The 14,944-nt window shown below is 34.2% G+C and overlaps 1 protein-coding gene across 1 annotated transcript in view; it reads right to left on the bottom strand.

Annotated features, from left to right (window-relative positions):
• The window catches only part of LOC131945144 (mitogen-activated protein kinase kinase kinase 13-like), a 38,442-nt gene extending 25,718 nt beyond the window's left edge, over positions 1 to 12,724 (bottom strand). The window contains 2 exon segments of the mRNA XM_059306150.1: positions 9,971 to 10,104; positions 12,617 to 12,724. Of these exon segments, the coding sequence (XP_059162133.1) occupies positions 9,971 to 10,104; positions 12,617 to 12,724 (242 nt within the window).
• Positions 12,725 to 14,944: the final 2,220 nt, after the last annotated feature.

Consider the following 14,944-nt stretch of genomic DNA (forward strand, 5'->3'; position numbering starts at 1 on the left):
TTGTACTTAATGTCGGCAGTCAAGTTTGTACTTAATGTCGGCAGTCAAGTTTGTACTTAATGTCGGCAGTCAAGTTTGTAGCTGAGACTTAATGTCGGCAGTCAAGTTTGTACTTAATGTCGGCAGTCAAGTTTGTACTTAATGTCGGCAGTCAAGTTTGTAGCTGAGACTTAATGTCGGCAGTCAAGTTTGTACTTAATGTCGGCAGTCAAGTTTGTAGCTGAGACTTAATGTCGGCAGTCAAGTTTGTAGCTGAGACTTAATGTCGGTAGTCAAGTTTGTTCTTAATGTCAGCAGGTAAGGTTGTACTTAATGTCGGAAGTCAAGTTTGTAACTGTGACTTAATGTCGGCAGTCAAGTTTGTAGCTGAGACTTATTGTCGGCAGTCATGTTTGTAGCTGAGATATAATGTCGGCAGTCAAGTTTGTACTTAATGTCGGCAGTCAAGTTGGTACTTAATGTCGGCAGTCAAGTTTGTAGCTGAGACTTAATGTCGGCAGTCAAGTTTGTACTTAATGTCGGCAGTCAAGTTTGTACTTAATGTCGGCAGTCAAGTTTGTAGCTGAGACTTAATGTCGGCAGTCAAGTTTGTACTAAATGTCGGCAGTCAAGTATGTACGTAAGGTCGGCAGTCAAGTTTGTACTTAATGTCGGCAGTCAAAATTGTACTTAATGTCGGCAGTCAAGTTTGCACTTAATGTCGGCAGTCAAGTTTGTACTTAATGTCGGCAGTCAAGTTTGTAACTGAGACTTAATGTCGGCAATCAAGGTTGTAGCTGAGATATAATGTAGGCAGTCAAGTTTGTAGCTGAGACTTATTGTCGGCAGTCAAGTTTGTACTTGATGTCGGCAGTCAAGTTTGCACTTAATGTCGGCAGTCATGTTTGTTGCTGATACTTATTGTCCTCAGTCAAGTTTGTACTTAATGTCGGCAGTCAAGTTTGTACTTAATGTCGGCAGTCAAGTTTGTAGCTGAGACTTATTGTCGGCAGTCAAGTTTGTACGTAATGTCGGCAGTCAAGTTTGTACTTTATGTCAGCAGGTAAGGTTGTACTTAATGTCGGCAGTCAAGTTTGTTCTTAATGTCGGCAGTCAAGTTTGTACTTAATGTCGGCAGTCAAGTTTGTAGCTGAGACTTAATGTCGGCAGTCAAGTTTGTACTAAATGTCGGCAGTCAAGTTTGTAGCTGAGACTTAATATCGGCAGTCAAGTTTGTAGCTGAGATATAACGTCGGCAGTTTGTACTTAATGTCGGCAGTCAAGTTTGTAACTGAGACTTAATGTCGGCAGTCAAGTTTGTAGCTAAGATATAATGTAGGAAGTCAAGTTTGTAGCTGAGACTTATTGTCGGCAGTCAAGTTTGTACTTGATGTCGGTAGTCAAGTTTGTACTTAATGTCGGCAGTCAAGTTTGTAGTTGAGAGTTAATGTCGGCAGTCTAAATTGTAGCTGAGATATAATGTAGGCAGTCAAGTTTGTACTTAATGTCGGCAGTCAAGTTTGTACTTAATGTCGGCAGTCAAGTTTGTACTTAATGTCGGCAGTCAAGTTTGTACTTAATGTCGGCAGTCAAGTTTGTACTTAATGTCGGCAGTCAAGTTTGTAGCTGAGATTTATTGTCGGCAGTCAGGTTTGTAGCGTAGATATAATGTCGGCAGTCAAGTTTGTAGCTGAGACTTAATGTCGGCAGTCAAGTTTGTACGTAATTTCGGCAGTCAAGTTTGTACTTAATGTCGGCAGTCAAGTTTGTAGCTGAGACTTAATGTCGGCAGTCAAGTTTGTAGCTGAGATATAATGTTGGCAGTCAAGTTTGTAGCTGAGACTAAATGTCGGCAGTCAAGTTTGTACGTAATGTCGGCAGTCAAGTTTGTACTTAATATCGGCAGTCAAATTTGTAGCTGAGACTTAATGTCGGCAGTCAAGTTTGTACTAAATGTCGGCAGTCAAGTTTGCACTTAATGTCGGCAGTCAAGTTTGTAGCTGAGACTTAATGTCGGCAGTCAAGTTTGTACTTAATGTCGGCAGTCAAGTTTGTACTTAATGTCGGCAGTCAAGTTTGTAGCTGAGACTTAATGTCGGCAGTCAAGTTTGTACTTAATGTCGGCAGTCAAGTTTGTACTTAATGTCGGCAGTCAAGTTTGTACTTAATGTCGGCAGTCAAGTTTGTACTTAATGTCGACAGTCAAGTTTGTACTTAATGTCGGCAGTCAAGTTTGTACTTAATGTCGGCAGTCAAGTTTGTACTTAATGTCGGCAGTCAAGTTTGTACTTAATGTCGGCAGTCAAGTTTGTACTTAATGTCGGCAGTCAAGTTTGTACTTAATGTCGGCAGTCAAGTTTGTACTTAATGTCGGCAGTCAAGTTTGTAGCTGAGACTTAATGTCGGCAGTCAAGTTTGTAGCTAAGACTTAATGTCGGCAGTCAAGTTTGTAGCTGAGACTTAATGTCGGCAGTCAAGTTTGTACTAAATGTCGGCAGTCAAGTTTGTAGCTGAGACTTAATATCGGCAGTCAAGTTTGTAGCTGAGATATAACGTCGGCAGTTTGTACTTAATGTCGGCAGTCAAGTTTGTAACTGAGACTTAATGTCGGCAGTCAAGTTTGTAGCTAAGATATAATGTAGGCAGTCAAGTTTGTAACTGAGACTTAATGTCGGCAGTCAAGTTTGTACTTAATGTCGGCAGTCAAGTTTGCACTTAATGTCTGCAGTCAAGTTTGTACTTAATGTCGGCAGTCAAGTTTGTACTTAATGTCGGCAGTCAAGTTTGTACTTAATGTCGGCAGTCAAGTTTGTACTTAATGTCGGCAGTCAAGTTTGTACTTAATGTCGGCAGTCAAGTTTGTAGCTGAGACTTAATGTCGGCAGTCAAGTTTGTAGCTAAAAATTAATGTCGGCAGTCAAGTTTGTAGCTGAGACTTAATGTCGGCAGTCAAGTTTGTAGCTGAGACTTAATGTCGGCAGTCAAGTTTGTAGCTGAGACTTAATGTCGGCAGTCAAGTTTGTAGCTGAGACTTAATGTCGGCAGTCAATTTTGTAGCTGAGACTTAATGTCGGCAGTCAAGTTTGTAGCTGAGACTTTTTGTCGGCAGTCATGTTTGTAGCTGAGATATTATGTCGGCAGTCAAGTTTGTACTTAATGTCGGCAGTCAAGTTGGTACTTAATGTCGGCAGTCAAGTTTGTAGCTGAGACTTAATGTCGGCAGTCAAGTTTGTACTTAATGTCGGCAGTCAAGTTTGTACTTAATGTCGGCAGTCAAGTTTGTAGCTGAGACTTAATGTCGGCAGTCAAGTTTGTACTAAATGTCGGCAGTCAAGTATGTACGTAAGGTCGGCAGTCAAGTTTGTACTTAATGTCGGCAGTCAAAATTGTACTTAATGTCGGCAGTCAAGTTTGCACTTAATGTCGGCAGTCAAGTTTGTACTTAATGTCGGCAGTCAAGTTTGTAACTGAGACTTAATGTCGGCAATCAAGGTTGTAGCTGAGATATAATGTAGGCAGTCAAGTTTGTAGCTGAGACTTAATGTCGGCAGTCAAGTTTGTACTTGATGTCGGCAGTCAAGTTTGCACTTAATGTCGGCAGTCATGTTTGTTGCTGAGACTTAATGTCGGCAGTCAAGTTTGTACTTAATGTCGGCAGTCAAGATTGTACTTAATGTCGGCAGTCAAGTTTGTAGCTGAGACTTATTGTCGGCAGTCAAGTTTGTACGTAATGTCGGCAGTCAAGTTTGTACTTTATGTCAGCAGGTAAGGTTGTACTTACTGTCGGCAGTCAAGTTTGTACTTAATGTCGGCAGTCAAGTTTGTACTTAATGTCGGCAGTCAAGTTAGTAGCTGAGACTTAATGTCGGCAGTCAAGTTTGTACTAAATGTCGGCAGTCAAGTTTGTAGCTGAGACTTAATATCGGCAGTCAAGTTTGTAGCTGAGATATAACGTCGGCAGTCAAGTTTGTACTTAATGTCGGCAGTCAAGTTTGTAACTGAGACTTAATGTCGGCAGTCAAGTTTGTAGCTAAGATATAATGTAGGCTGTCAAGTTTGTAGCTGAGACTTATTGTCGGCAGTCAAGTTTGTACTTGATGTCGGTAGTCAAGTTTGTACTTAATGTCGGCAGTCAAGTTTGTAGTTGAGAGTTAATGTCGGCAGACAAAATTGTAGCTGAGATATAATGTAGGCAGTCAAGTTTGTAGCTGAGACTTATTGTCGGCAGTCAAGTTTGTACTTGATGTCGGTAGTCAAGTTTGTACTAAATGTCGGCAGTCAAGTATGTACGTAATGTCGGCAGTCAAGTTTGTAGCTGAGACTTAATGTCGGCGGTCAAGTTTGTACTTAATGTCGGAAGTCAAGTTTGTACTTAATGTTTGCAGTCAAGTTTGTAGCTGAGACTTAATGTCGGCGGTCAAGTTTGTAGCTGAGATATAATGTCGGCAGTCAAGTTTGTACTTAATGTCGGCAGTCAAGTTTGTATTTAATGTCGGCAGTCAAGTTTGTAACTGAGACTTAATGTCGGCAGTCAAGTTTGTACTTAATGTCGGCAGTCAAGTTTGCACTTAATGTCTGCAGTCAAGTTTGTACTTAATGTTGGCAGTCAAGTTTGTACTTAATGTCGGCAGTCAAGTTTGTACTTAATGTCGGCAGTCAAGTTTGTACTTAATGTCGGCCGTCAAGTTTGTAGCTGAGATTTAATGTCGGCAGTCAAGTTTGTAACTTAGATATAATGTCGGCAGTCAAGTTTGTAGCTGAGACTTAATGTCGGCAGTCAAGTTTGTACGTAATTTCGGCAGTCAAGTTTGTACTTAATGTCGGCAGTCAAGTTTGTAGCTGAGACTTAATGTCGGCAGTCAAGTTTGTAGCTGAGATATAATGTTGGCAGTCAAGTTTGTAGCTGAGACTTAATGTCGGCAGTCAAGTTTGTACGTAATGTCGGCAGTCAAGTTTGTACTTAATATCGGCAGTCAAATTTGTAGCTGAGACTTAATGTCGGCAGTCAAGTCTGTACTAAATGTCGGCAGTCAAGTTTGCACTTAATGTCGGCAGTCAAGTTTGTAGCTGAGACTTAATGTCGGCAGTCAAGTTTGTAGCTGAGACTTAATGTCGGCAGTCAAGTTTGTAGCTGAGACTTAATGTCGGCAGTCAATTTTGTAGCTGAGACTTAATGTCGGCAGTCAAGTTTGTAGCTGAGACTTAATGTCGGCAGTCAAGTTTGTAGCTGAGACTTAATGTCGGCAGTCAAGTTTGTAGCTGCGAACATAAGTGTACGAGCTAACAGAGTTTGTTGTTTATATGTTATGGCTGATTAGCTGATGTTATGGCTGATTAGCTGACTTGTTAATTTTGTAAAACCTGGACATTGACAAGTAAAATTCAATTCCTTCAGCATTTGTGTGGTAAAAAAAAATATCAAAGTGTAGAAAATTCCCAAAACGCCATATTTCAAATGTTTTATCATCTATTTTAATTCCTGGCCAACTCTAAAATCAATAACAAAATAATTTATTAAATGATTTTATTTAAACGGTGTATCTAATACTATCCTTTCTAAAGTATTTACTAAATTGAATTATTTTTTTCCGAGTTCACCCCTGCGCCGGGCTTATAAAATACAACGATATATTTACAAATCTTGTTCAGCCAGTGCAAACTAGTACAATTGAAGGGCTCAGTAGAAAAAGTACTTAAGTTACATTTTTAAAAAAATGAGTTAAGACCGGTAAATTATTTGACTACCTCCCCTTAACCATCCCTGTAAATTTGGGCCATGGAAAAAGTACCGAAGTAGCTTAATTTGAATACTCTGCATCAGCTGTTTTGGTATTTCAATAACAATTTAAAAACTTTGCACTCATTTTTCTCAAAACTCTCAAAATACAATTAAGTACTTTTTCCACTGAGCCCTTCAATTGCAATCCCATATTTCGTGCAAACACAAAATATCAAGTTGTTTAGTTTTGTTATAGATATCATCTTCAATACTGAGGGGGGTGGGGTGTATAAACAAGGCAACTTATTTCATATCTATATAAACACGCCTCTATTTAAAAAAACAACATTCCGGTTTCAGGAATTCATTCTGGATACATTTCCTCTGGGATTTATTAATTTATATATTAATTTGCTAACGTCACTGTCAATCACTTTATGTGTATGAAATGTCAATATATCTAAATATGTTTACATGGGCACATGACAAGACGTTTCTGTAGATTTGTTACGGGCGTTGTCGACTGACCCACTACAAGACACCTCTTGATGTTCTTAAACTTAAAACAAAGGTGTGTGTCGGAGTAGTCAGTAAATAGCGATTACGAAACGTGTGTCAATTGATTACACGTTTTATGAAGATTTTCATTTGAACGCTGTTGATAAGTTTGGTTTACCCAATTAACTGACGCTAATTTATTGCTCTAATGAACTCCAGGCAACATTCCTCAGATTATGTTACAAAATGTATTATAATGAAGATCTACAGCATTTGCTTAAAGAAATGCATTAGAGACAAAGAATCTCATTTGAACGCTGTATTGTAATGAAGATCTACAGTATTTGCTTAAAGAAATGGATTAGAGACAAAGAATCTCTCATTCGTTGTTAATATTTTTACTTTTGAAGTGACGCGTTTAATTATTTGCAATTATTTTTAATGTATCCATCTAAAAGACAATTTATTTGATAAAGAAAGTAATCAGCAGTTATCTTGCTTTACAATTTAACGCTTGACTGCTAATGTTATTCGTAGGTTCATATGGGTACACAGTTTAGGTTTAAGCAGTATATATATATATATATATATATATATATATATATATATATATATATAACGTTTATATATATAACGTTTATATATATATATATATATATATATATATATATATATATATATATATATATATATATATATATATATATATATATATATATATATATATATTTATATATATATATATATATATATATATATATATATATATGTATGTATATATTTATATAAACGTTTATAATATAACTCTTTTTAAATGAAAGGTAAAACGAAGTCAATAAAACGACAATACGAGCTAGAATTTATATAGCTACAAATTAAACCTTAGTTCGTTTGTTGTAAACTTTAAAATATTCGCTTTTTCTGCTGGTCAAAGAGAGACAATCAAAATAATTCTTTGATAAAGGAAGTAATCAACAGTTACGTCCCTTTTTATAATTTATTTAAGGACCGATCAAGTACGTTTACACCAGTCCAAAGTTTAGGTTTAAATAAACAAAAAAAGAATAAAATAAAATGATTATTCAATGTACAGTTATTTAAACTATCAGAAATTTCCACTTAATTTGTAATTAAATAGTAATTAATTAGGTTAAAAGCCAACTTCCTCTTGACAAACGCTGATTTCAGATTGTGAAATCATCATTTGTATTTAAGAAGAAATAAATTCTGTTATGTAATATGAAGCCCATGCTTTATAACTGATTTATTTCCCGGTAGTAAATCTGGTAAGGTATCTTGTATTAATGAATTTCTATAACAACAGCCAATATGCCATTATATTTGGTTACTCATTGTAATTTGAAGTTGTTTATATGTGATCAAAACTGTGTTGTTTTGTTTCGTTTATAATAAGAAACTTTATAAGCTCTAACAATAACTTTATGTTCACCCTGTTATACTAAATATTTTTAAGCATATCTAATGAATACAATATATTTAACTTTTATTTGATGTCAACCTTTCTGTAGAACAAAGTTCAACCCCTGAGAGTGTTGGTTTCCATTTGTACACAACACAAAAATGTGAAGGCTATAAGAACTGATGGTAACAAACACAATTGTTTAGAAAATTTAAAAAGCCACTGTTTTCATCCAATTGTTTTATTAGCTGTAGTTGGACATAATGGCATCACTATGGATGGGTGAAGACAACAGTTATTGACGATGATGAAGGAAGATGATTAGAAGATGATAACGAAGATGATTAGAAGATGATAACGAAGATGATGAGATGATGAAGGAAGATGATCAATTTAACAATGGTCCTAGTCTGGTGACATCACATGTCATGCACTGGTCAACCACATGTCATTCACAAGATGTACACCGCATGTCAGGTATACTACATTTCATGTACTCAACATAACATGGCATTTACAAGATGTACATTGGATATGTAAAAAAAATGTGCAGAAGAAAAAATGGACATAACATGATTGGTTGAAAAAATGGACAAGTATACTGACATTTATGTCAATAAAATGGACAAATAGACTAACATTTAATAAGATGTTAATGGATCCTAAACTTTAAATACTTTTAGTTGAATGTATTGTAAAATAGATGTTAGTCTATGATGGGAGGTAATCTATTTAAGACTAAGTAACCAATGATATGACAGTGAATTAAATACGTCAGGTTGCCCTATAATGCCAACAGTTTATTGTCCTTGAAGGATGGACTGAGACAAGGAATCACTCAACAATCAATTTATATTCATCAATAATTCTTTCTGAGATAACTTCTATGTCCGTCTTGTTGGTTATTTCAAAGACATAATTTGTTTTTAATTTTAAAATTTCCATATCTGATGTGTTACATATTTACACATTTACAGCATTTAAGCTTTGGTGCCCTTAATTTCTGCTAATGAAATTTATCCTTTTATGATTTAGCAAAAATGTATTTATGCAAACCTAACAAACGTGTGTAAACTGCATCAATACTAATAACAAGGTAATATTCCTGTATTCAAGTAAGGAACTCAAAATTGTAACCTTCTCGGTGCATTGCTACAATAAAACTTCATTAACCTGTGGAAATGTTAACTTTTTAAAATGAGTCTGAATAAAATATAATTTGCACAATGTCTGTGTGAATAAATCTTTAGCTTAACATACATGTGTTATGTCTTGAGACATAAAACATGTATAGTTACATTAACAACTTTTTATTCATTACATTTTATCTTAGAACATGTTTTTAAGCATCACATTTAAAATTGTATAAGTAGGAATAGATTGATACATAATATTGTATCATTTTTGTTAAGACATTTTATAAATAAATTTCTAAATAATAATTCTGAATTTTATACTTTCTAATAGATATTAGAATAGTTAAATTCAAATCATTACTGCACTAAAATTTTTAAAAATAATTATAGTTTTTTTTAGTGTTAACAATCATGATGTGTTCCAGGTTTTTATGAATGTACGCGTAACACATAAACTATGTAACCTCTATTCTCTAGCCTGCGACAACCATACACAAAAATTAAGTAATATTCCCTATGATTATAACAATCATACACTTACAGTATATAGCCTTAATTCTTATGATTCTATCAATCATACAAACAAATTTAAGTAACCTTTTTTCTCATGATTGTAAGACACAAATAACTGATGCAACTTTGGGTGTAGAGAGGGAGGTAATGTGGTAGAGTGATGAAGTTTCTACCTGCGATGTAAGACACAAATAACTGATGCAACTTTGGGTGTAGAGAGGGAGGTAATGTGGTAGAGTGATGAAGTTTCTACCTGCGATGTAAGACACAAATAACTGATGCAACTTTGGGTGTAGAGAGGGAGGTAATGTGGTAGAGGGATGAAGTTTCTACCTGCGATGTAAGACACAAATAACTGATGCAACTTTGGGTGTAGAGAGGGAGGTAATGTGGTAGAGTGATGAAGTTTCTACCTGCGATGTAAGACACAAATAACTGATGCAACTTCGGGTGTAGAGAGGGAGGTAATGTGGTAGAGTGATGAAGTTTCTACCTGCGAAACTTTTGTTTTATCCAGCAAAACTAGGAGAGATGACGAGCCAATGAAACGTGAGCTAATGAGGTACACGCAGGGTCAAGGGTCATGCAGCACAGCTGTTAAACCTGACACAACTGACAAGTTTGGCAGATGTTAAACCTGACACAACTGACAAGTTTGGCAGATGTTAAACCTGGCAAAACCAGCAAGTTTGGCAGATGTTAAACCTGACAAGTTTGGCAGATGTTAAACCTGACAAGTTTGGCAGATGTTGAACCTGGTACAACTTGGACACAACTGTGATGTACAACGCTTGACCACAAGGTTTGATATTCATTATTTTGTTGGAGTGTACAAAACCCTGGTTTTAAACAGAAAGGTAAGCAAACAAAGTCAAACAGAAAGATAAGCAAACAAAGTCAAACAGAAAGATAAGCAAACAAAGTCAAACAGAAAAAAAAGCTCAACCAAATGGAAAATAAAAGTTGTACTGAGCAGACTTTGAATAAATAAGACAATAAATCATTTCTGTTAGCACTGAGATCATTAGGAATGATAAACAAAACATTATTATTAAATAGGCTGTAGGAATTTTTGTGCATGATGAATGGATTTGGTAACATCCAACATGTTATGTCTGATTTAAAGTATATTTTTTGTAAGATGTTTTATTCATTACAATTGATGTAAATTTGCAATTAATTAATGAATACAAATTAAATTAATTATTATTTCAAAATATTTATACCAAATATAATTAATAAATATCATTTACCTTGCTAATTGAAATTAATTTAGTAGATCATTGATGGAAACCATTTTAAAAACTGGCATCTTTATTTCTGATGCAAAATATTTTAGTATATCATTGATAAGGAAGCTTAATTCTGATGGAAATTATTTTAGTATATCATTCATTTGGAAGTTTAATTCTGACACAAAATATTTTAAAGCAGGTCTATAAAAAAGTCTTAAATTGTTAACAAATCTCTAGTAAAAATGTTAACATGTGGACACTGAAAAAAGGAATGTATTTTTTGTAAAAAAGTTACTGTAAAATGATATGCAGGTAAAATAAAAGCGCAGCCCTAGAAAAAAAAATTTAACCTCACAATTTACACATTATTTATTTAAGGAATGTCAATAGCAAAAAAATATTAACCTCAAAATTTATACATTATTTATTTAAAGAATGTCAATAACAAAAAACAATTACAGTAGGGCCTATTAATTTTAAATCACAAGTTTAAATGTTTCAATTCAAATATTCATTTCCCTAATTATAAATTCCCAATACCATCATTACCACATTTTTATAACCTAAACCAATTTTAAAATCTACTATAATACCAATTCAAATACACACTGAATATCCAAGTACATTAGTGATTTAGGATCAACTATATGCAGGGGCAGATAATTATGGCAAGAAGCTATAAATAGTATGACATTAAAATCAAAGTGATTTTCCCATCCTCCACTATGATGACCTATTTCTAAGTGCACTAAAGAAATGCCATTCTATAAATCTTTTCAAATGCAACAGAAGTGAGTTCTGTAGACACACAAAGGCAAGCTTACAATTCAAGCTCTCTATTTTGTTTATAAACTTTATCTTTAACATTTTTAGAAATAGAAATATGTTTGATACAGTCTGATGCTAACCAGTTGTTAAAACATTTTTTCTTGTTATGTATTGACCAAATAGACAAACCAAAAACACTTTTTCCCCTCCAAAACAGAGGCAAAAGTTTACAGGCCATTAATTTAAAAAGAAAGGATAGCCCTAATTAAAATATTTTATTTATTGAGACCAGTCAATGTGAGTGAGACATGCTGAAACTTTTGAAAACTTTGACCAAGTATCAAATACACAAGTATTTTAATATGATTGAAATTTAGGAAATTACCTGTAGGTATCGATAACAAAATCCCGTTTAATAAAATTTAATTATAATTTATACCAATTTTATTTTTACCTTATAGTTTCTACTAATTTAATGACTATCTTTGCTGTTTCTTTAAAAAAAAAAACTAATCAAATTAAATTTTATTATGTAGAAATATTTATGAATCAAACCTTAGATTACTATCAGCCATATGTGTTTGTAACTAGAGAAAATAAATTGATCACCAAATGGTTTGTATGTTTAAAAAGATCCCAGCCAATTATTTTTGTCTCTAAACAAACTAAAATTATCAACCAATCAGATTTTTGGTGAATTGGGTAAATAAAAAAGTATCAGCCAATGACTCAAGGGAACAAATTTAAAGTTAACTCTTGTATCTATTACAAATTTCTGTTTTAGATGAATGATAAATCTATGTGATACCTCCAAGTTTACTTGAAAACATTTAAAATTGTTTTTTTTATCCTGCAGTTTTGTAAATAACAATCTGTCAGAAACAATCAGCATGTGATTGCTAAAAGTCCCACCCACAAGTCCCACAACTCCATGTAAAACACATGTCAGGAAGTTTGAGAGTAAAATAATCAAGTGCTATGACTTGAATGAGAGCAAGTCAAGCCCCACATTTATAGTGAATAAAACAGGTCAACATGATAAGGGAAAAATGTGAATCTCATCTTTAAAACTTTCACAGTTCTAACTAGAACATCTGTAAGGTTAATTCACATGTCTAGCTAGTACATGAATAATGTTAACATTCTATGTTAAACAACTCTCACCACAAATTTAAACTCCAGGAAGTAGAGAACTACACAGCATCAACAGGTCAAAGTTCATATCCTTAGAGTGAAGAATAACACAGAAAAAGTTTAGCTCCAAATGTCCAACTTAGCTTCTCCTATATCCACTGAGAATCTGACACATAACCAAATGTTTGTAAAGTATTTTAGACAGGCCACTTACACAGTTGGTCAACTGGTCAGTGGCTTTGTCCTGCAGCAAATAATACAACTCAACCATGAGTCTTCTGCTGACCCACATTGGCAAAATAACAACAATCCCAGAACACATTTTGAAATAATTGTAGACGTTTGTTCATCCATCATTTCATAACTAACTAGTCATGTCCTAAATAATATGCTAGCTAGTGACTAGATGTGTGTCCTATGTCAGTTAAGGACTGACACGTGTCCACAATGTGTCCGTTCTCTGTGTCAACCATTGACTCACTGTGTCCTTGCCCACCCAAGTTAGTGTGGTCAGCAACTAACTAGCCTGACCTTTCCTGTACAGCTACCAGAAAGTCCTGTCCAGTCTGGCCCCTGATCCTAGTCTATCTGAGGTAAATGGTAGAACAAATTTGTCTTGCTTCTACACAAGGCGAAGATGAATGACTCACTTCACTCAATGTTGAGTGGCTGATGGTTCATGTTGGATGACTGATGATGTGAAGCTAGTGACATCAAGATGACTTTGAGAAGATGACTTTGAGAAGATGACTGAAGAACATAGAAGGAGGCTGGCTACCAGTGGGTGCTACTCTCTACAGACTTAGTTTTGTGTATAGCTGATGACACTGTTATATCGGAACACTCGTCAGAACTTGTGTCCGTCTCAGATTTCTGAGGAAAAAAAAAATAATTTTTATCACTGAGAAACTCATTGTTTGTAATATTTAAGTTTATTTTGAGTTTAAAAACAAAGTTGAAAACGAATCTACAATAGAACCATTGCCACCTAAATACTACCTGTTTTAGAAATGTAAATATTGGTAATAAAATAATAAGGACATACAACAATTATCACTAATATAATTTAGACAAATTTTAAAAATATAATCTAACAAAGGCAAACAGAAATTATCAATTATATCTATGGCTATACACTAATCTCCAACCCACCATCCTATCAGGGGAGTTAACTTTATTTTTCATCTTCTTGACAGTTTTCTCCCTGTCCGACAGACCATCTGGTATGTAGGTCAGTTTGGTCAGCTCAGCCTGCAGGTTTTCTGCACTGCCAATGGACAGCAGACCGTTGTCACCACTGCCATCTTGGTTGCCTGACCTGTCACTGATGTCCTCCTCTGAGAAAACACCTTCAGAGCTCAGGGTGGAGAAGGACTGGCGGCAGGGGGGACGACAAGGTGTCTCGTCATCACTCACCTCCCCTTCCTCTTCTTCAGACCAGGATTCTTCAGAGTGCTAAAGGAGACAAGAAAATATTTTATTTTTTTATTTTTTTTTATTTAAAGGGTTAGGCTCCAGAAACAAAATGGAAAAAAAAACAACTTAATATTGTGCCTTTTTTATTTGTTTATGTGTAAGTTAAGGTATTTAAGGGGAAATATTTGCATGCCTTATGTAGTACTTTGAAAATATGGTTGCCATGGCAATGACGGCCATCTTGAAAAAATAACTTTTTGTGGAGTTCTAAAATTTCATAAACTAACATATATATTGGCCATATATTGGTCCTTCATTTACTAACAATAATGGAGTCAGCTTGCTAGGTTTTTAAACAGAAAAACCGCAAGAAATCTATTTTTTCTTCAAATTTTCAATTTTTTTTTTTTTGTGTGGTGAAATCCTGTTAAATTTAGCATTGCTTTTAAAGATTTTTTACAATACCATATTTTAAAAATTCAAAAAAAAATATTTTTAGAGTGTTTTCTGAAGCCTACCCCCTTAAACCAAAATAAGTATTTAGAGTGATCTATTATTAGTTATTATTAATCAACAAGCACATATAATAATAATACAAAATAAATAACATTTAAAAAGTTGAATGGTAGTTGTCTGCTACTTTATAACAGATTTTTTTCTAAACTAGAGCCAAATAATTTTTAAACAAAAATTTGCAACAGTAGCAAATATCATCGTTACTACACACAAAATTTAACAAGTAAAAAAATATTTTAAAATGGACCGAGTCTTGATACATTTTCTAACAGTTTACAATACATTTTTTTAGTGTTTGATCAAAATATATAGTAAAACTACTTACTTTTCCAACATTGTTCAAACATAAAATTAAATACATTTTTGGTAGAATTTGTAACAATTTAAAAAATCTATAAGGGTAGTATTGATTTAAGATATGCTCAGGATAATCATTGTTATATTTATTTTCTGTCATGGTTAAAAGTATCAGTCTTTTAACTATTATTGTATTACTAGTGATAATAATATAGTATTTTTACCAAAAACCTTATTTAGCCTGAAAGAATAATTCCAATAGTGTTTGTAGAAAATAAGATTAATATGCGGCTAACGAGAGTCATTAATGGTA

Source organism: Physella acuta, unplaced genomic scaffold (genome assembly GCF_028476545.2).
Source record: "Physella acuta isolate Inbredline_101_S28 unplaced genomic scaffold, ASM2847654v3 ptg000527l, whole genome shotgun sequence".
Lineage (NCBI taxonomy): Eukaryota > Metazoa > Mollusca > Gastropoda > Physidae > Physella > Physella acuta.